This window comes from Leptonotus elevatus, chromosome 21 (genome assembly GCF_054856555.1).
Source record: "Leptonotus elevatus isolate MCC_2025b chromosome 21, RoL_Lele_1.0, whole genome shotgun sequence".
Classification (NCBI taxonomy): domain Eukaryota; kingdom Metazoa; phylum Chordata; class Actinopteri; order Syngnathiformes; family Syngnathidae; genus Leptonotus; species Leptonotus elevatus.
In genome coordinates this window covers 10,083,837-10,098,829 of record NC_141259.1, presented here as the reverse complement: position 1 = coordinate 10,098,829, position 14,993 = coordinate 10,083,837, and the positions used below count along the sequence as shown (strand labels likewise).

At 40.9% G+C, this 14,993-nt stretch overlaps 1 protein-coding gene across 1 annotated transcript; it reads right to left on the bottom strand.

Moving 5' to 3' along the window:
• Positions 1-362: 362 nt before the first annotated feature.
• Positions 363-14,242, bottom strand: plppr4b (phospholipid phosphatase related 4b). The gene is made up of 7 exons (XM_086065503.1): positions 13,904-14,242; positions 9,446-9,631; positions 7,365-7,494; positions 6,417-6,612; positions 6,165-6,222; positions 5,810-5,983; positions 363-5,404 (listed from the first exon to the last, which is right to left on the bottom strand). Exons 1-7 carry the CDS (start codon positions 13,991-13,993, stop codon positions 3,806-3,808), a joined length of 2,433 nt encoding a protein of 810 aa, XP_085921629.1. The 5' UTR covers positions 13,994-14,242; the 3' UTR covers positions 363-3,805.
• Between the last annotated feature and the right edge of the window lie 751 nt (positions 14,243-14,993).

Genomic DNA, 14,993 nt, shown 5'->3' with positions numbered 1-14,993 from the left:
CTGTGAGTGAAAACCATTTATTAGTGCGCGTGAGCATTTCAGCAGTGTGTGAAAGCTTGTGTAGTGTGTGTGACATTGTTTTAGTAGTAATGTATGCTAATCAGTAATGTAAGGGCATTGCATAAGTGAGAACGTTTTAGTTGCACATGTGAGTAAAAAAACATTCATTGGTGGATGTGAGCATTTCAGCAGGGTGTGTGGATGTTTCTGTCGTGTGTGTGAGATGGTGTTTTACTCGTATTTGTCAGCGTAAACCAATTCAGTAGTGTGAGAGTATTTCACTGGTGGGTGAGAGTGCTTTAGTCGCACGTGTGAGTGGGAAAAAAATAACATAAAGAGTCAAATAAGGACATACAGCAACCTGACCATTTCATTAGCAAACTTTAATCATTTAGACAATTCACAATTCATCAACTACCCTGATCAGCGTGCTCAGTTGAGTAAATTGGATTGCTTGAATACATACTTTTCTAAATGTACTATATTTGGTGTCATAAAAACAGACAATATATGTATTATTATAACCATGGATAGCAAACATAATATTATAAAATTACTATTGATGATATATTTTCTCCTTTTTAAAGTCAGCTGGAGAAGATTTTTTTTTTTTCACGGTGCATAGAATTCATACAGCTGATCACAGTCTCAAAAACAAACATTTATTACACAACCAGTGGCAACACAAGACGATTCATGCAGAGAGCATTAATTCACAGTTTTCCCCCATTTGACGTTCATCAAATATCGACTTTCTTCTCTTCTTCCTGACAGACATTTCATTCATATTCACTATTTTGCTCGGAATGAATTGTAGTTTTTTTGTGAACTGTGGAAAGGATACTTGTAGTTTCATTGGTTAGCGCAACACATTGATTGTTTATCAACAAATGCCAGGCTAATGTGGTTATCTTGCACTATAGATTAAGTGATGTGACACTCAAGATCAGTCTTGTCTCTGATTTCTGGGTTTGATCTCAAAATCCAAATCGAGAGAGGAGGAGTAATGGGACTTGGACAGCAAAGTGCACTTTCCTTCTAGTCAATAAAAAATGACAGATCGCCGAAGATGCTTTCAGTGCCTGACTCTTAAGCACCAATGGAAAGGGTTTTTAAGTTTTAGGGCAGGGGGCACTAAAATGAAACACCCTTTGGCGGGTTTGGATGTATGGCGAGTTTGATTCTGCAGTTTAGATCAATGATTTTCAATGTATGGTAAGAAGCCTCTCCGTAGTAGGAGAAAGAATCACTGAATTAAATTAGTATCGTACAGGTCTTTTTTTTTTTTTTTTAAGGCTCCTTTATAACATAATCCATCAATTATGGATGAAAAAGAATAAATCTACAGCAATCTTTTCTTAAGATATACAAAATTAATGACTCAACATGTTTCAGTGGATGGAGAACCAATGTTGGAAATTAAGACATGTCGTTATGATTAAGACACAAATTAAACACAATTATATTTATACATACTTCTGACTCATTATTTCCATCAATACAAAGAGGACTGCCAGACAAGCCCCATTATTGAAAAAAAAAAAAAAAAAAAAAAAAAAGATTGTACAAAAGTTTGCAAGTCTCGTATTTTGCCATTTTGGAAGCAGTCAAATCGCCGTTCACGTCGTGAAGTTGTGCACACATTTCAATACAAAGTCTTTAACAAATTGTTGATGAAAATAATAGTGTCAATTCAACCTGCTATGAGAAAGTCCTTGTCATATCAAATAAGAGACCACATATAGAGAACACATAAAGTGAATGATAGGCTGAATAAACCATGCAAAGATTAGAGAAGAAATAATCTATAATATGGTCAATATATCTAAACCTTCTGTATATTCAGAAAACGTGAAAAATCCTTTTGAACACACTCTGGAGAATGGTTCCACTCATTTACTGGAATGTGAGAAGTTTTGTTTTCTTCCATTATTTAAAGTGTCCAGCACAGCAACACTTTCAGAACAAATATGACAAACTGTAAGCCACTTTGTCCTGTACTTTGGTCACTACCCTAAACAGGAAAACCAGTCCTCCATAATGCGCCCAAAATCAAATACTGGCATAAAAAAAAAAAAATAATACAGGTACATCAAGACATCCACAAAAGAAATATTATTTGAACGTTACAACTCGGAAATATTATTTATTGTAACAAATTGTTTGGAAGGCTGCAATTGTACTTTTTTTATTTTATTGTACGTTTTAGGACGGGTATGCAAAAAAAAGAACGGTTAATCCAAAAATCATACAACACAAAGAGATCGTTTATAACAAAATCTACAGCAGTATTGGATAATCATACATAATGGTTCATGATATTTAGTATTGCATCTTTAAATGTAGGCTACAGAAACTCAATTATCGTATATTTGAAAATAATATACACTTTACATAAATTATTTCTCTTTTTTGGCAAAAGGCACCCTGAAACATTTTCAAACATAAAATAAATTGGTCATAAAAATTGGATTTCTGTTTAGAAGCAATTCATATTATTAGTTTACTGACCTTAATATTGTCCACATACAATGCCCGTAAAAACCAAATAACTCTCAGATGAAACTGTGCGGTGAATACCAGAAAATATTCAAATATTGTGTGATAGTTAAAGATATATTTTTCCCTAAAAATTTTGTATCTACTATTCTAATGCATATAATGATATGGTCATACAGCATATAGTACAAGGTACAGTAAACACTTTCAGTGCAAGTGGCAGCTTATTTGACTTCAAAGCTACAGAAGGAATACTAAGCACACTTATGGTTCAAAATCAGTTTTCTGTTGAGTGTTTATCCACAAAAAGAGCCAAAATATAAAACAGATTTTTGTTATATGTTATGTCATCATTGTTTTCGCATATCATTTCATTAACGTTGTATCTTCTGGTATAGCACCCTTCTCAAAAACGTAAACTGGACTCACAAACTTCAACATTTCTTTGAAGTATTCAAATTCTGAAAAGCGTGTATTTTCCCATACCGTCTTTTCTGATTCTAATTCAAAATGTACAATGTTGTTTAAAAAAAAAAAATCCATTGACACCACTGGTAAATCACAGATAAATAAGTGTGCTTAGTGGCTACAAAGTACACAGTGATTATTTCTGTCAACACTTAAAAGGTTGTGCTTTAGTTTACAAAAATCTCATGCTACATAAATCAGTTTCTGATGGTATATATAATGAACGGTAATCTTTTATAATGCGTGTGGTGGCATCCGGTCGCACTGTCAACATTTCAACGGAACCACAATGTGTCTCAACAAACGTGACCTTGCTTTCGTTTTTTTGTGAAGGGAGAAAGAAAGAAGAGACAGGAAGACGGTTTGCTGGCTGGACTTTTTCACACATCATCGAGCAAAATTGTCCTTTGCTCGTAACTTCACAATCTACCGGGCTACGCTATAGCAGCAAATAGCTAGCTACACTTCATATGGACGTCCTTAGCATGTGTTGCTTGAATGACGGCATGCTAAACGCATGCATGCTAAACCAAAGGCAGGTTCAAACAGTCACCCGTTTAACTGTTAGCTAGCTCTCGTCACATCACCATTAAAACCTTTTTTTTTTCATTTGTTAGGTGAAGCGGCTCAAGGTAGGTTGTCACAACAGTACCGCACCAAGTTTGTTGGGACCACATCTGGTTGATTCTACCGGAACTTGATTACTGTGTTTACAACAAAGCAACTGCACCAAGGGAGGAAATTAACTAAGTTTGGTTAAAGAAGGACAAAGGGTGCAAGTGTGAAATCAAAGCACCCAGAAAATCAAGCTTGTGGAAGCCATCAGTCATTCTCTGCGTTATTCCTTATTAGGTATCGAAGCTCCCTTGTAGAAAACATTTCGCGTGATATCCGGGCTGTTTCCTCTCTCTGGAATCAGGATGACGTTATGGCCTTTTCGCCGTAGTGTGGATTCCCGACTGGAGGCGACTGAGGGTATTTCTGAAGCGGTGTCTCCGTTGCCTCCACCAGATCCGGCGCCACTGACATCCCCCGGAGTGACCCTTATCGTAGAGAGGCTCTGATTATGGAGCTTCTGCTCTGGTTGACTTGTATGAACAGTAACTGCGGGCGGGTTGACACGCTTCCTGTCAATCGACCCTTCTCGTATCGAGTCTGGGCTTTCCGAGTCTCTGTTCAGATCGTTGAGATCGAAGGATTGCCTCAAACTCCCGCTCCCATTACTCCCGTGCCCGACGACGGCTCCGTTGCCGTGATCGAGAGACCGCCACCGCCAAGATCCGCTTCCATCAGTGGAAGGAGCTTGGATAACCGGTCTGATTTCAGGGTGTGCTTCTATTCGAACGATTGCTCCGGTGCTGCCTGAAATACTGCCTGTGGTGCTTCCCAGTGAGCTTGGTACTGTAGTGGTACCTGGATCCTTGTCAGCAGTAAGAGCCCTGTAGTGAGCCAACCCCTGCGAACTTGCGACAGTGCTGCTGTCATCCAAGCTTTTGGAATGGGTCTGAAGTAGACCCTGCTGCTTAGACATCGCGATCACTTGCATGATCCGTGGCTGGGATTTCTTCCCTTCGTCGTTAGTCCTGCAACACGCAGTCTTCTCAGCAACCCTTTGCCAGTTGGCCTGAACTGTGCCGTCTCCTGAAGAAAGACTGTCACTCCCGCCTCCTCCGGCTTTTGGGGAGCTATTGTGATAGTTCTCATGTGATTCTTCCGGTATGTGGACCAGTTGTGAAGACCCAGGTCGAGGTTGCATCAACATTCTCGCTCCTCCGGTGATGCCACTGCAGTTACTTGGCAAAGTGGTACTTGCTCCTGTGGCCAGTTTGGACAGATACGCGTGAGCTTCGAAGCTAGCATCCAGACCCATAGCCGACGGTTCGGAGCTGGATCGCACCTCCATGCTGCCGTGGTAATGAGGATGTTGAGCGGGCTGAGTAGATAAGTCTCCGGAAGGTGGGAAACAGTCGGGTACCTGGAGAGTGCATTTGTGGTTGTTTTTGCTTTTCCACTGGGACAAAAGCTGCTTTGAACGGCTCGAATCCATGGAGGCATGGTGAAGGGTGGCAGCGTGACGTCTGGCTGCCTCCTCGTATGCTGCAATGGCCTGCGGGGTGTGAACGCGAGGGAGGGTATGGCTAAAGGTCACGATGGTCTCTTTGCTCCGTGGACTGTGGGACAAGATCCCATCCGCATCTCTGCCGGAGCACTTCAGGCTTTCGTCAGCCTTCTGCTGTGGAAGACCCCGATGGAGAAGGCCTTCTGACTGGGAGGCGGGAATGCCGGGATCCCCCGATATGCTGGCTTTCATTTGCAGGTGATGAAGTACTGCCTCTTGACTGATGTGTGGTAGGGAGCAGGTGGGGCAGTGAGGCTGGGAAGGGCGGCTGCTGCTTGACTCTTCATTAGGAAGGAAATTTCCAACGGCATAAAGACCCTGGTAACGTGACAAAAATTTTCCATATATGAATACCACACTGCATTACACCAGGCACCATACAGTGTACAGTAGTCAGGTTTACCCCAATTTTCCATGCATTAAATGTTTATCAGTGTTTTGGGGAGAATTTTTAGGGTGTAATTGTTGTTTTTTATTCCCCAGTGCACTTCAATCATCCATCCATCCATTTTCTTAACCGCTTGTCCTCACAAGGGTCGCGGGTGCGCTGGAGCCTATCCCAGCTGGCTTCGGGCAGTGGGCAGGGTACACCCTGAACTGGTTGTCAATACAAAAAATTTGGAAAAATCGAAATATGTTTCTCATTAGGATGAGAAACTTCCTCGTCTTAATGATCATTATCCAAACAACCTTACAAAAATACTTAAGTCGGGGCAGACATACCAGGTAGATAGCAATGGCTCCGCCAAGCAGAAATCCAAGATAGACATCAATGGCATGGTTCTTGTACTGAATAATCCGAGTCAGACCACAAATTATAGCACAGATGACGAAGGAGAAGACCAGCAGGGGCTTGAGCAATTTGGACGAGTCAGTCAGCGTGCTGTTGAAGTACATCTGTTGACACATCAATGTTCATAAATTTCCTGCGCATTTCACATCAAAATGTGTGATAATGATATTTCTCCCCTGTTGTGACAATATATTATTATACCAAGTAATCTTACCTTTAACCATGACACAAGCTGCTTTTTCTTCAATATTTTACATGCTAATATTTTATGGGCCCCAAACTCACCGAAACGTAGACAGCTGCAAATGATGCCAGAGTAGCGTGCTGGGACGGGAATGATTTTCTGCAATGGATAAAAAGATAATTAAATGCTTTTTACAGTGTACATGCAAGTCCAAATTTAGAGTTGCACACCTTCAGTGTCGTACCACATTGTACCATATCATACCAGGCACAACTTAATTCTACAGGAAGTGATATAGCGCAATTAAGAAACAAGAAGACGAGGCAGTGAAAAGATCCCCGCTTCACGCTGACCTGCCCTGGTTAATAGCTGCAGCGTCGACCCCGGAGCAGATATCATCCATGATGTAAGGGTTCTGATCACAGCTGATGTTGAGGGTGGTGTAGTTTGGTTTACACACTGTGAGGAAGTAAGGGGCTGGGTAGCCTGTCATCAGCTGAAGGATGTCTGTGATGAGCGCAGTGGCACAAAGACCGAACGCGTGAACACCTGAGGGAAAGAAACAAATTTTACTACTCATTTTGTTGGTGACAAAAATGTCAAAACAACTCGCCAACATCGTACTGCATACTGCGTACACGTGCACCCATATATTAGGTTGGTAGATTACAATTTGTAATCGGAATTAATCACATGAGTTCCATAGTTAACTTGTGATAATCGTAAATTAATAGCACACTATATATGTTATTAATGTACAATGAAATACATTTTTCAAGTTTTTCATACTCTTGTTAATTAACATAAAAGTGGACAAATATAGTTACAAAATACAAATGTGGGTGTACCTTTTATTTTATTGATACAGCACTTTTCCTAAGTAATTCATAAAGTTACAGTTAACGTTAAAAGGAGTGTGAAACTTTGAGTCATAGATTTGTGTTGAGGTAATTTTCTGCCACTGCGTGGCATTGATGTTTCATGTTGGATGTTGGTGACAGGAACACTATATTTTTCTTTTTTTCACAGCAATTTGGAACATGAAGCAACTCATGGTCTCCAGGCCATTTTGTTCATAGTAAACGGCAACATTCATTATTTCTAAATTGTGTTATAGTCACTCTTATATACGTTGTTAAAGCATGAAGAAGAATTTTATTTAAAACAATTCAAATACCTCTCGACATTGTATTTAATGCTTCTTAATGCCATTAGGCCTAAATTTGAGCAAAATCCAGTTCATGACTTTTAATGCTTCTTAATGGCTCACGTAAACCCGGGGCGAAGAAAAAGAACCATACCAACAAACCGGATTGCTCTACGAATGAAAGAGTTGAAGTTGCAGCCGGCTGCGTTGATGTTTGCCTCTGCCCCAGCGCTGCTTTTTCTTCGAGATAGACAACAAAACATGATGGCCTCTCCAATCATGATCTGTTAACACAACGCCACACATGTATTTACAGCTAATATACTCTACGGTAGGGTTAGGGTAAGGGTAAGACACCGGTGAATTGTTGCCAAAGTCGGGAAAGTTTAAACAAGAGAACTAAGAATTGTATTTCATAAAGTGCACAAATTCTTTAAGAAAAAATCTTTAAAGTTTTTAAATGACTTTATGTCAACTTGAGCGTTTCTATCCGTATGAGTCGTTGCTGCTTACGGCTCCAGATCGAAGAGAGCTCTGCCTGCTACTGGAGGTCTGAAGTCGGATCTAAGGGTGTATTCTCAATTTTTCTCTCTAGTTGTGTTTTTTTGTTTCCCGTGGATCTACGAACGTTCGCGGCTGGGAATACTTTGGATTCCTGGAAAAAGCGAAAGATAGTACGCTTGCCGATGCTTGTCGTCGAGGATGTAGAAGACGCATCCATTATTGGAAAAAAAAAAACAGGCATCCTGCTGTTTTGGAGCTGGCGGCAGTTTTCTGATTTATCCCAAAATTCAGAAGACACGGTCATCTTTGTTTGGAAATGAGCTTCTGATTCTGATATTACACCTTGCCATGATGTCCTGGACTGTCTCAGGGGAATCTTGGCACAGCTTTGCAGTGTGGTCGACCATGGATGGCCTCCATCAATCTTGTACTTAGTCTTAGAGTCTGTTCCTGTGCTACAATGCCAGACCAGCCTTTTCCAGCCACTGATGCGATTCTTAAACATCAGCCACTTCTGTCAGTGGTAATTGCAGTGCACAGCCTCGCACTGCCATGCTGGTTGCTTTTCCTTCTGATTTCTGAGGGAATCACTTAGCAGTTTAACACTGGGGGCCATCTTGTTGATGTATTCAGTGATCAAAGTCGTTTCATCCTGGTATCATGGCTTTTATGCTCCACAAGCCTTGGTTTTTCTCTCCTTGTAAGTCTACACAGTCTTGGGAGACTGGATTGCATTGTGAAGAGCTTCTTCCGGCTTCTGTTGCAAGCAAGATTAAAATCGCCATTGACCAGTAAGAGGGCGTCGGGGTCTTAGATGTCGCGATTACGGCGTTCATGACGTCACTCAAGTGTGCTACAAGCTGACTTAAAAAGTAGACAAGCAACTGTGGTTTTCTTAACTCATTCACTCCCAGCCATTTTCACTGAAGCAACCCCATTCGCTCCTGGCTGTTTACTGGATTTTGACTGATTTCGCAAGGCCCACAGGATATTGTGCTCTATTGCTATAAAAACCAAAAGAAAGATTCCGTTTTGCAGAAATTTGCATTAGAATATAGCTAAGTTTCATCATTATTCACAAACCTGTTTGAAACTGTGGGGGAAAGAGTTTTGGCCCTGGTTGATCTCTTATACTCTGCTGCCACCTGCTGGTCGTTTTTGTAATAACTACCATTGCTTCAAGCATTCTCTTCAGTTCTGAGGCTGCATCAAAGCTTTCTGTATGCACTAGCGGGAAAAACAACAACATTTATATACGTTTTTGGGATCAAATGAGTTAACAGCAAAAAGTTTGTTCTTTGGCGAGTAACACTCCACTCTGATTTGGTCATCTTTCTTGCTTCACGTTACTTTTTAGTAGTGGATCTCATTCCTCTCCTCTGAGGCGCACTTGGCTCCATGATGACGTTCCTAAGATGTACCAAATGAATGCTACGGCTAAAAACAGTTTCTGGTAGTTCAACCAGCTCCATTGTCATCATGCTTCCTTTTTTGTTCTTCCTGTCCTTGCCCTGGGGCATTATTTTTTTTTTACTGTTGCTCATATTTTGACAGCACTGAGTCGCTTTGCCTTATTGACTTGAAGAGTTATTGTAACCAACTCCAGGAAGTACGTAAATGTGGTTGCTACCAATGATCTGAATAAACCTCTCAAATTGCTCAAACAGCAAATTGGACAATGGTCGAATACATTCCATATATTTGCAAGTAATGATTTGACTCATCTCTTACCGTGATGGCAGGCCCTGCAAAAGCCAGGCTAAGCAGCATCAGAAGTGGGATGACCTCATGGTTCGGGTCGATGTAAGGTAGGCTCAGGCTGCGGTCATGACAGTTGAAGCCAGACTTCACTGGCTTGAACAAATCTGTCCACTCCAGGAAGTACAAGCTGACCATAGATGACACCAAGATGGGCAGCTAGAGAAGAACACAACAGACGACAGAGGCCGAAACGTACTCACATGAGACACATTGAAGTCGTAAAGTGTCTAGACCAAAATGCCAAGAGAATAAATATAAGGTTACCAAGGCGGTAAATTCTGCAAATGTCCCCCCATAATGCTATGCTTCAATGACAACAATAATTAGATTTTATAATCAGGGTGTAGTCATGGAAATTAAATTGAGATTAGATTGATTGAAGTCACCGTTGTGGGGATTGAATTCCGATGTAGGTAGAGGCTGAATTACGGCTACCTTTTTTCGTAGATGGCCTTTTAGCTGCTCAAAACGTTCATTCACTGTGTGATGTAATCAGGCTGAAGTGCTCAATTCTCCAGGTGCCTCATCTGCCGGTGCGTGGGTGTGTTTGTGTGCACTTAATTGTTTTCTACACTCTGGATGGCTTACTTTCTTTCAGTCTTACTTTCCTAACAGTCCACAAAACTCTCGCTAGATTTTTTTATTTTATTTTATTTATTTATTTATTTATTTTTTCTTAGAGAGAACTCAGTATTGTTCTTCCGGTAATCTTACCGATTTGACATGCCATCATCATTGCTCTCTCTCTTTTTTTATTTTTATTTTTTTTATGTGCATGAGTATGTGCATGTGTGCGTGCATGTGAGTGTGTACTCATTAATTCACCTAAAACCTATTTAAAAATCCCATACCGTTCGCCTAAACCGAATGCTTCGGAATCCAGCGAGAGTCGTGAGGTTGCCAGGAGACCCGAGGAAGGATCAAAGAAAAGAAAGGAAAACTGAAATCCAGCACCGACCAGACATCACCTACTACCCGCTGGGTTTCCAACCAGAATTTTTCACCAACCACCAGAAACATCTCAATTCCAACAAATTAGGGAGACCTCAAGAGACCAAAGGAAAGACTGAGGAAAGGAAGGAAGGATAGATGAAGAATGATGAGCGTCTAATACAAAGTGGTTTCGGTCTTCATCAGGATCGTTTTTTTATGAGCTATGGCAGATATTTGTTGCGATAGCCAGAATTGAGTTTCACATTTGCGTGGTTTTTCACAGAGAGACGGCTCTGATATGATCTAAAACGGAAACGCCAACATTCAGCCCTACCAATTGTTTGAATGATCACCGTCCTAGAACACTCTTAGGCAACAGTTGTTGATCAAGATCCAGATGGAAATAAAAGCTGAAATGTCAAATGTTGGACATTTTCCCACAAGAATGGTAACAGGTATCTCCGTCAACTATGTGATCACACCGTCAACGGGAAACGCTTGTTATGTTTAAACCTTACCCCATAAAATCCTTAGCATCTCATCCAATGCACTGGAATTATGTGGATAGCAATTGACGTTTTGCATGAGAATACCAAACGAGCAGTCCAACGTGTTTGTGTCAGGCCCGTCAGTGATTGCAAAGGGAGATCAGAGAAAAGACACTGGCATTTGAATAATAGATGTGTAAAAATGGAAATCGGGCTCCATTGGGCTTTGACTCGAAGTCATTTTGGCAGGGTGCTGGACCAGAGGCATGGATAGCACCTCTCTTAAAAAACGGAGATATCTTGCTTGTTATTATTCACGTTGGTCCGATTTTCCGCCCGCTAACGACAGAGCACTTTGCTCTCAATCGAAAATTCATACGGAACAATTACTACTGTAGCATATTGATCGATTTACATTCCTCTCACCACAGGCGGTTGGAATGAAGGAAAATCAATGCGTGTCGTTTTGTTTTAAGATCATATGCGATTACGGTTGTAAGAGGAGAGACCAAATGTTTTGGATACAACAACAACATTTAATAGAGGGATCGAATGAATTCAAATTCATGACATCACACGACAGAGTGACGTTCGGCGAATAAGAATGAGGCGACAGTTGCCCATTTGTGAGGCTTTGGAGACAGAGAAAGCTTTGATGAAGACATGCTTAGTCTTCATTCTGACTACTGCTGATGTGCCCCTGAGCAAGGATTTGAATCCACTTGCTTCCTTACTTAGATATCAAATCATTTTTGACACACTTCTACATTGGTTCCAACTTTATTCCCTAACTTTAGCTTGTACTGTACTGACTGTCTAGCTCCCATAATTTTCCCCTCCGTTTTTTTTTTCAGCCACCTCACTCCTGGTTGGAGTCCGACCTCTCTAGTCGGTCTCATTTTGTCGAACAATACTTCTGCGATCCCAGGACTCCCCCCAGTCAAAATGGATATTCCTCGAGGCTCTGTTCTCCTTTTTTATCGTCCACATCTTCCCACTCAGTCAAATCCTTTGAAAATGTGTTGGAGAAATTGTGTTACGCAGGTGACAGCTAGCCTCTATGTCCTCCAAACATAAGGTAATAAAAGTAAGCTTCTCTACATTGCTTGGCGAAAAGTTTTTCGGAGAACACAACACCATCATACTCAAGAACCACTAACTTGCGGTCTAACAGCAAACTGAATACAAGATCCTTTTCATTTTCAAGTCTCGGTGACCTGACACTAACATTCGACACAGTCACAGTCTCTAACAAAAAAACGTTATGAGGTTTGATTAGGCATCTTTGGCACAGACGTAGATAGGTGACAAGCTAGGTGGTTGTGCCGCTGTGACCTTTATTCTTGCTACTGCTGCTTTCTATCTATCGGCACGCTTGAACACAGTTGAAAACAGTTAAGGCCATCGGGTCCCACATTGTCACATGGGCTAAGTAGTAGAAGACAGGAGAAGCCATTTTGGACAGATGAGACCTTCTTCCGCATAAAGGAAAAAAAAAGGCTCCATAGCTGTGTACTCAATCTTTTTGGTATTCACTAAAGAAGTTGGGTAATTGTGAGTGCATTGATTGTTGAACTGTCAACCAAGCTAGCATTTAGCATTAGCTAAAGTAATACAACTGACAAGATTGCTTCCCCCCGTGTCCCAGTTTTTAAATTGGAAAATCGGATTGAAAATCTATTGCGAGCATTTACGATAAAATGACAGAGTGAGGGTTTACCTCAGAACCTATTCATTAAAAAATAAATAAAAATGGTACCAAATGTGAAATGAATCGATTTTAACTGGGGGGAAAATGTCCTTAATTTTGGTCATTAAAGGAGATTGAGCTAAACAGTCCAGGACAACTTCAGCTTTCTGTCCACCAGCGACCGGATTAAGAATGAGCTGGAGTAGGTATCATTTTATGTGCAAGTGCTGTAATTCACTGAGCAGAACTTTCAGCACATGACCTCATTTTTAATAAGCCTCCTGCTTCTTGCAAAACAATACAAGGCAAGGATACTTCAGCGATTAGCAGAATTAGCTATTAAAACCTCAAATCCAAGAAGTCGGTATTCTGCATAGATTTGTAAATAGAAAATACAATTCCAAAAAGGAAGATAAGGGAAACCCCCTTTTTGCAAAGCGTCAACCGAAAGCGGGACGCCGCATGCAGTCTTGCACCATCCATCATACAGCATTAGAAGCAAATCTATAATATATGACGGCAGTTTGATTGTAGAGCCACAGGCCACTGGTGAATTAGAGCATGCATAAATTGTCAAGCTGGGAAAAAGAGAGAGGCAGTCGCCACAAGCTACTTGAAATCTGGATGGGAGCATTTCAAATAAGTATTTGAATTGTTTTCGTCATCAGAAGTATTCATGGAACCTGTTTTTATCGGGGGGGCTAATTTGGACTCCGAGGGCCACTTATGGCTGAAACCACATGTGTGTGTAGAATATATTATTACGTACCAATCAATCCCCTTGCATTTGTCTCAAATCTTTAGCATTTATTGATAACTTGTTTTGATATCAGAGGTAAGTAAAATTGAAAACAAAAAGTGAATCTATTTTTCACTTTAGTCTTGATGCTACTCTCTTAAGATGCATTTAGTAAGAATGATGAAAAATACATATGTCCTTTTGGCTCACATCATTTCCTGGTATATGAAATGATGCCCCCCTGCACCCCCATCCCCCCCACCGGCCTTGACTTTGACACCTGTGCCCTCGACTTATGTTAAAGCCACTCGACACTTGATGGTCTGTTACAGTATAGCATTTGTGTACTTTGCTGCAATATTAACTGTCTCATATTTTTAGCACAAAAAGGACTGTATTATTTTAATTTTAGGGTCCCTTCATTTCGACGTTATGGTGTGCAAAAATGTTGACGTTTCTATTTGACCTACATAATCCAAATGACTTGATGAGCAAATGGCTTTTGAATGAAAACATCACCCAACAGGCTTTTGTAAAAAAAATAATAATAAAAAAATAACAAATGACGAATGACCCACCTCAACGAAATAGAAACATGGGAGCAGGCTGACACTGTCCTTGGTTAGAATTCCCTTTTCTCTTGCAGACATGGCCAGACCTCCAGACATCGAAACGGATCCGAGATGAGGCACGGATGGATCTGCTTGCCGATCAGGAGCGCTCCATGCCCTACATGGAATCTCACAACACGCGTTCCATACCCTGCCAAATGGCAAATAATGCTACCAGCACTACCCTTCTTTCCTTTCTTTCTTTTTTTAATTATAATTATTATCTCGCTAGAGGCTGGGTTCCAAGCATGTTACACGCTGGGAGGCAGGCAGAGCACGGACGCAGTGACAGGAGGAACACTGCACGTGCGCATGCGCACTGGATATGATTTTACAGCATGTTTCACGACGTGATGGCAAGATTGGACAATTCAATACAGACGGGTCACTAATTTACTTAATAACCACCACTAGGAAAAAAACAGAGTCGAGTCGGCACTCTTTTTTTGATGACGTCATGACCATGCAAGAGTCACCTGGAGCGCATTAGTCATATAATATTGGATTGCATCTCATGCGCGACGCCGAAGTTGGACACCGTCGCGCTCCAGTTTTGCATTTGCAATTACGCTTTCTCGCCTGTAGATGGCAGAGTAGGGTTTCAATGAAGGGTCACGATTTATGGCTATAGAAGAATTGGTTTAAAAAAAAAAAATCAACTGTCAAAATTTGTGACCTCAGTTTTCAAAGTTGGGTTTCAAATGATGCTTTAAAGCTAAGGTTAGGGTTTCAAACGAGGGTTAGGGACTTTGAAAGAGGGAGCTGAGCTGTAAGTTTCCCCTAGGTGGCAGTAATGTCAAGTGTATGGAGGAACATAGCCTGATGTGAGCAAACCCTAAATAAAGGGTTCTGCCCTATGGTTCGGACTGCATGACGAGTAGATTTGCATTCCTTCCTCCAAAAAGCAAGTCATCAATATAAATATGATAAACACGTCTTAATAAAGAATATTGCATAAAGGAAAGCAAATGACGCGCACAAACTTGTTTATCAACAGATTTTGACAGATGATGAGTAATTAAAAAAAGGAAAAAAAAAGGTTTGAAGCTATTGCTAT

What these genes read in the sequence shown, in the direction of transcription:
- plppr4b (XM_086065503.1), bottom strand. Translation starts at nt 13,993, where the DNA reads ATGTCTGGAGGTCTGGCCATGTCTGCAAGAGAAAAGGGAATTCTAACC. An exon ending in CATGTTTCTATTTCGTTGAG is followed by an intron (nt 9,632 to 13,903) that starts GTGGGTCATTCG and finishes GTTCTTCTCTAG; the next exon opens with CTGCCCATCTTGGTGTCATC. An exon ending in GCAGCTATTAACCAGGGCAG is followed by an intron (nt 6,223 to 6,416) that starts GTCAGCGTGAAG and finishes TATCCATTGCAG; the next exon opens with AAAATCATTCCCGTCCCAGC.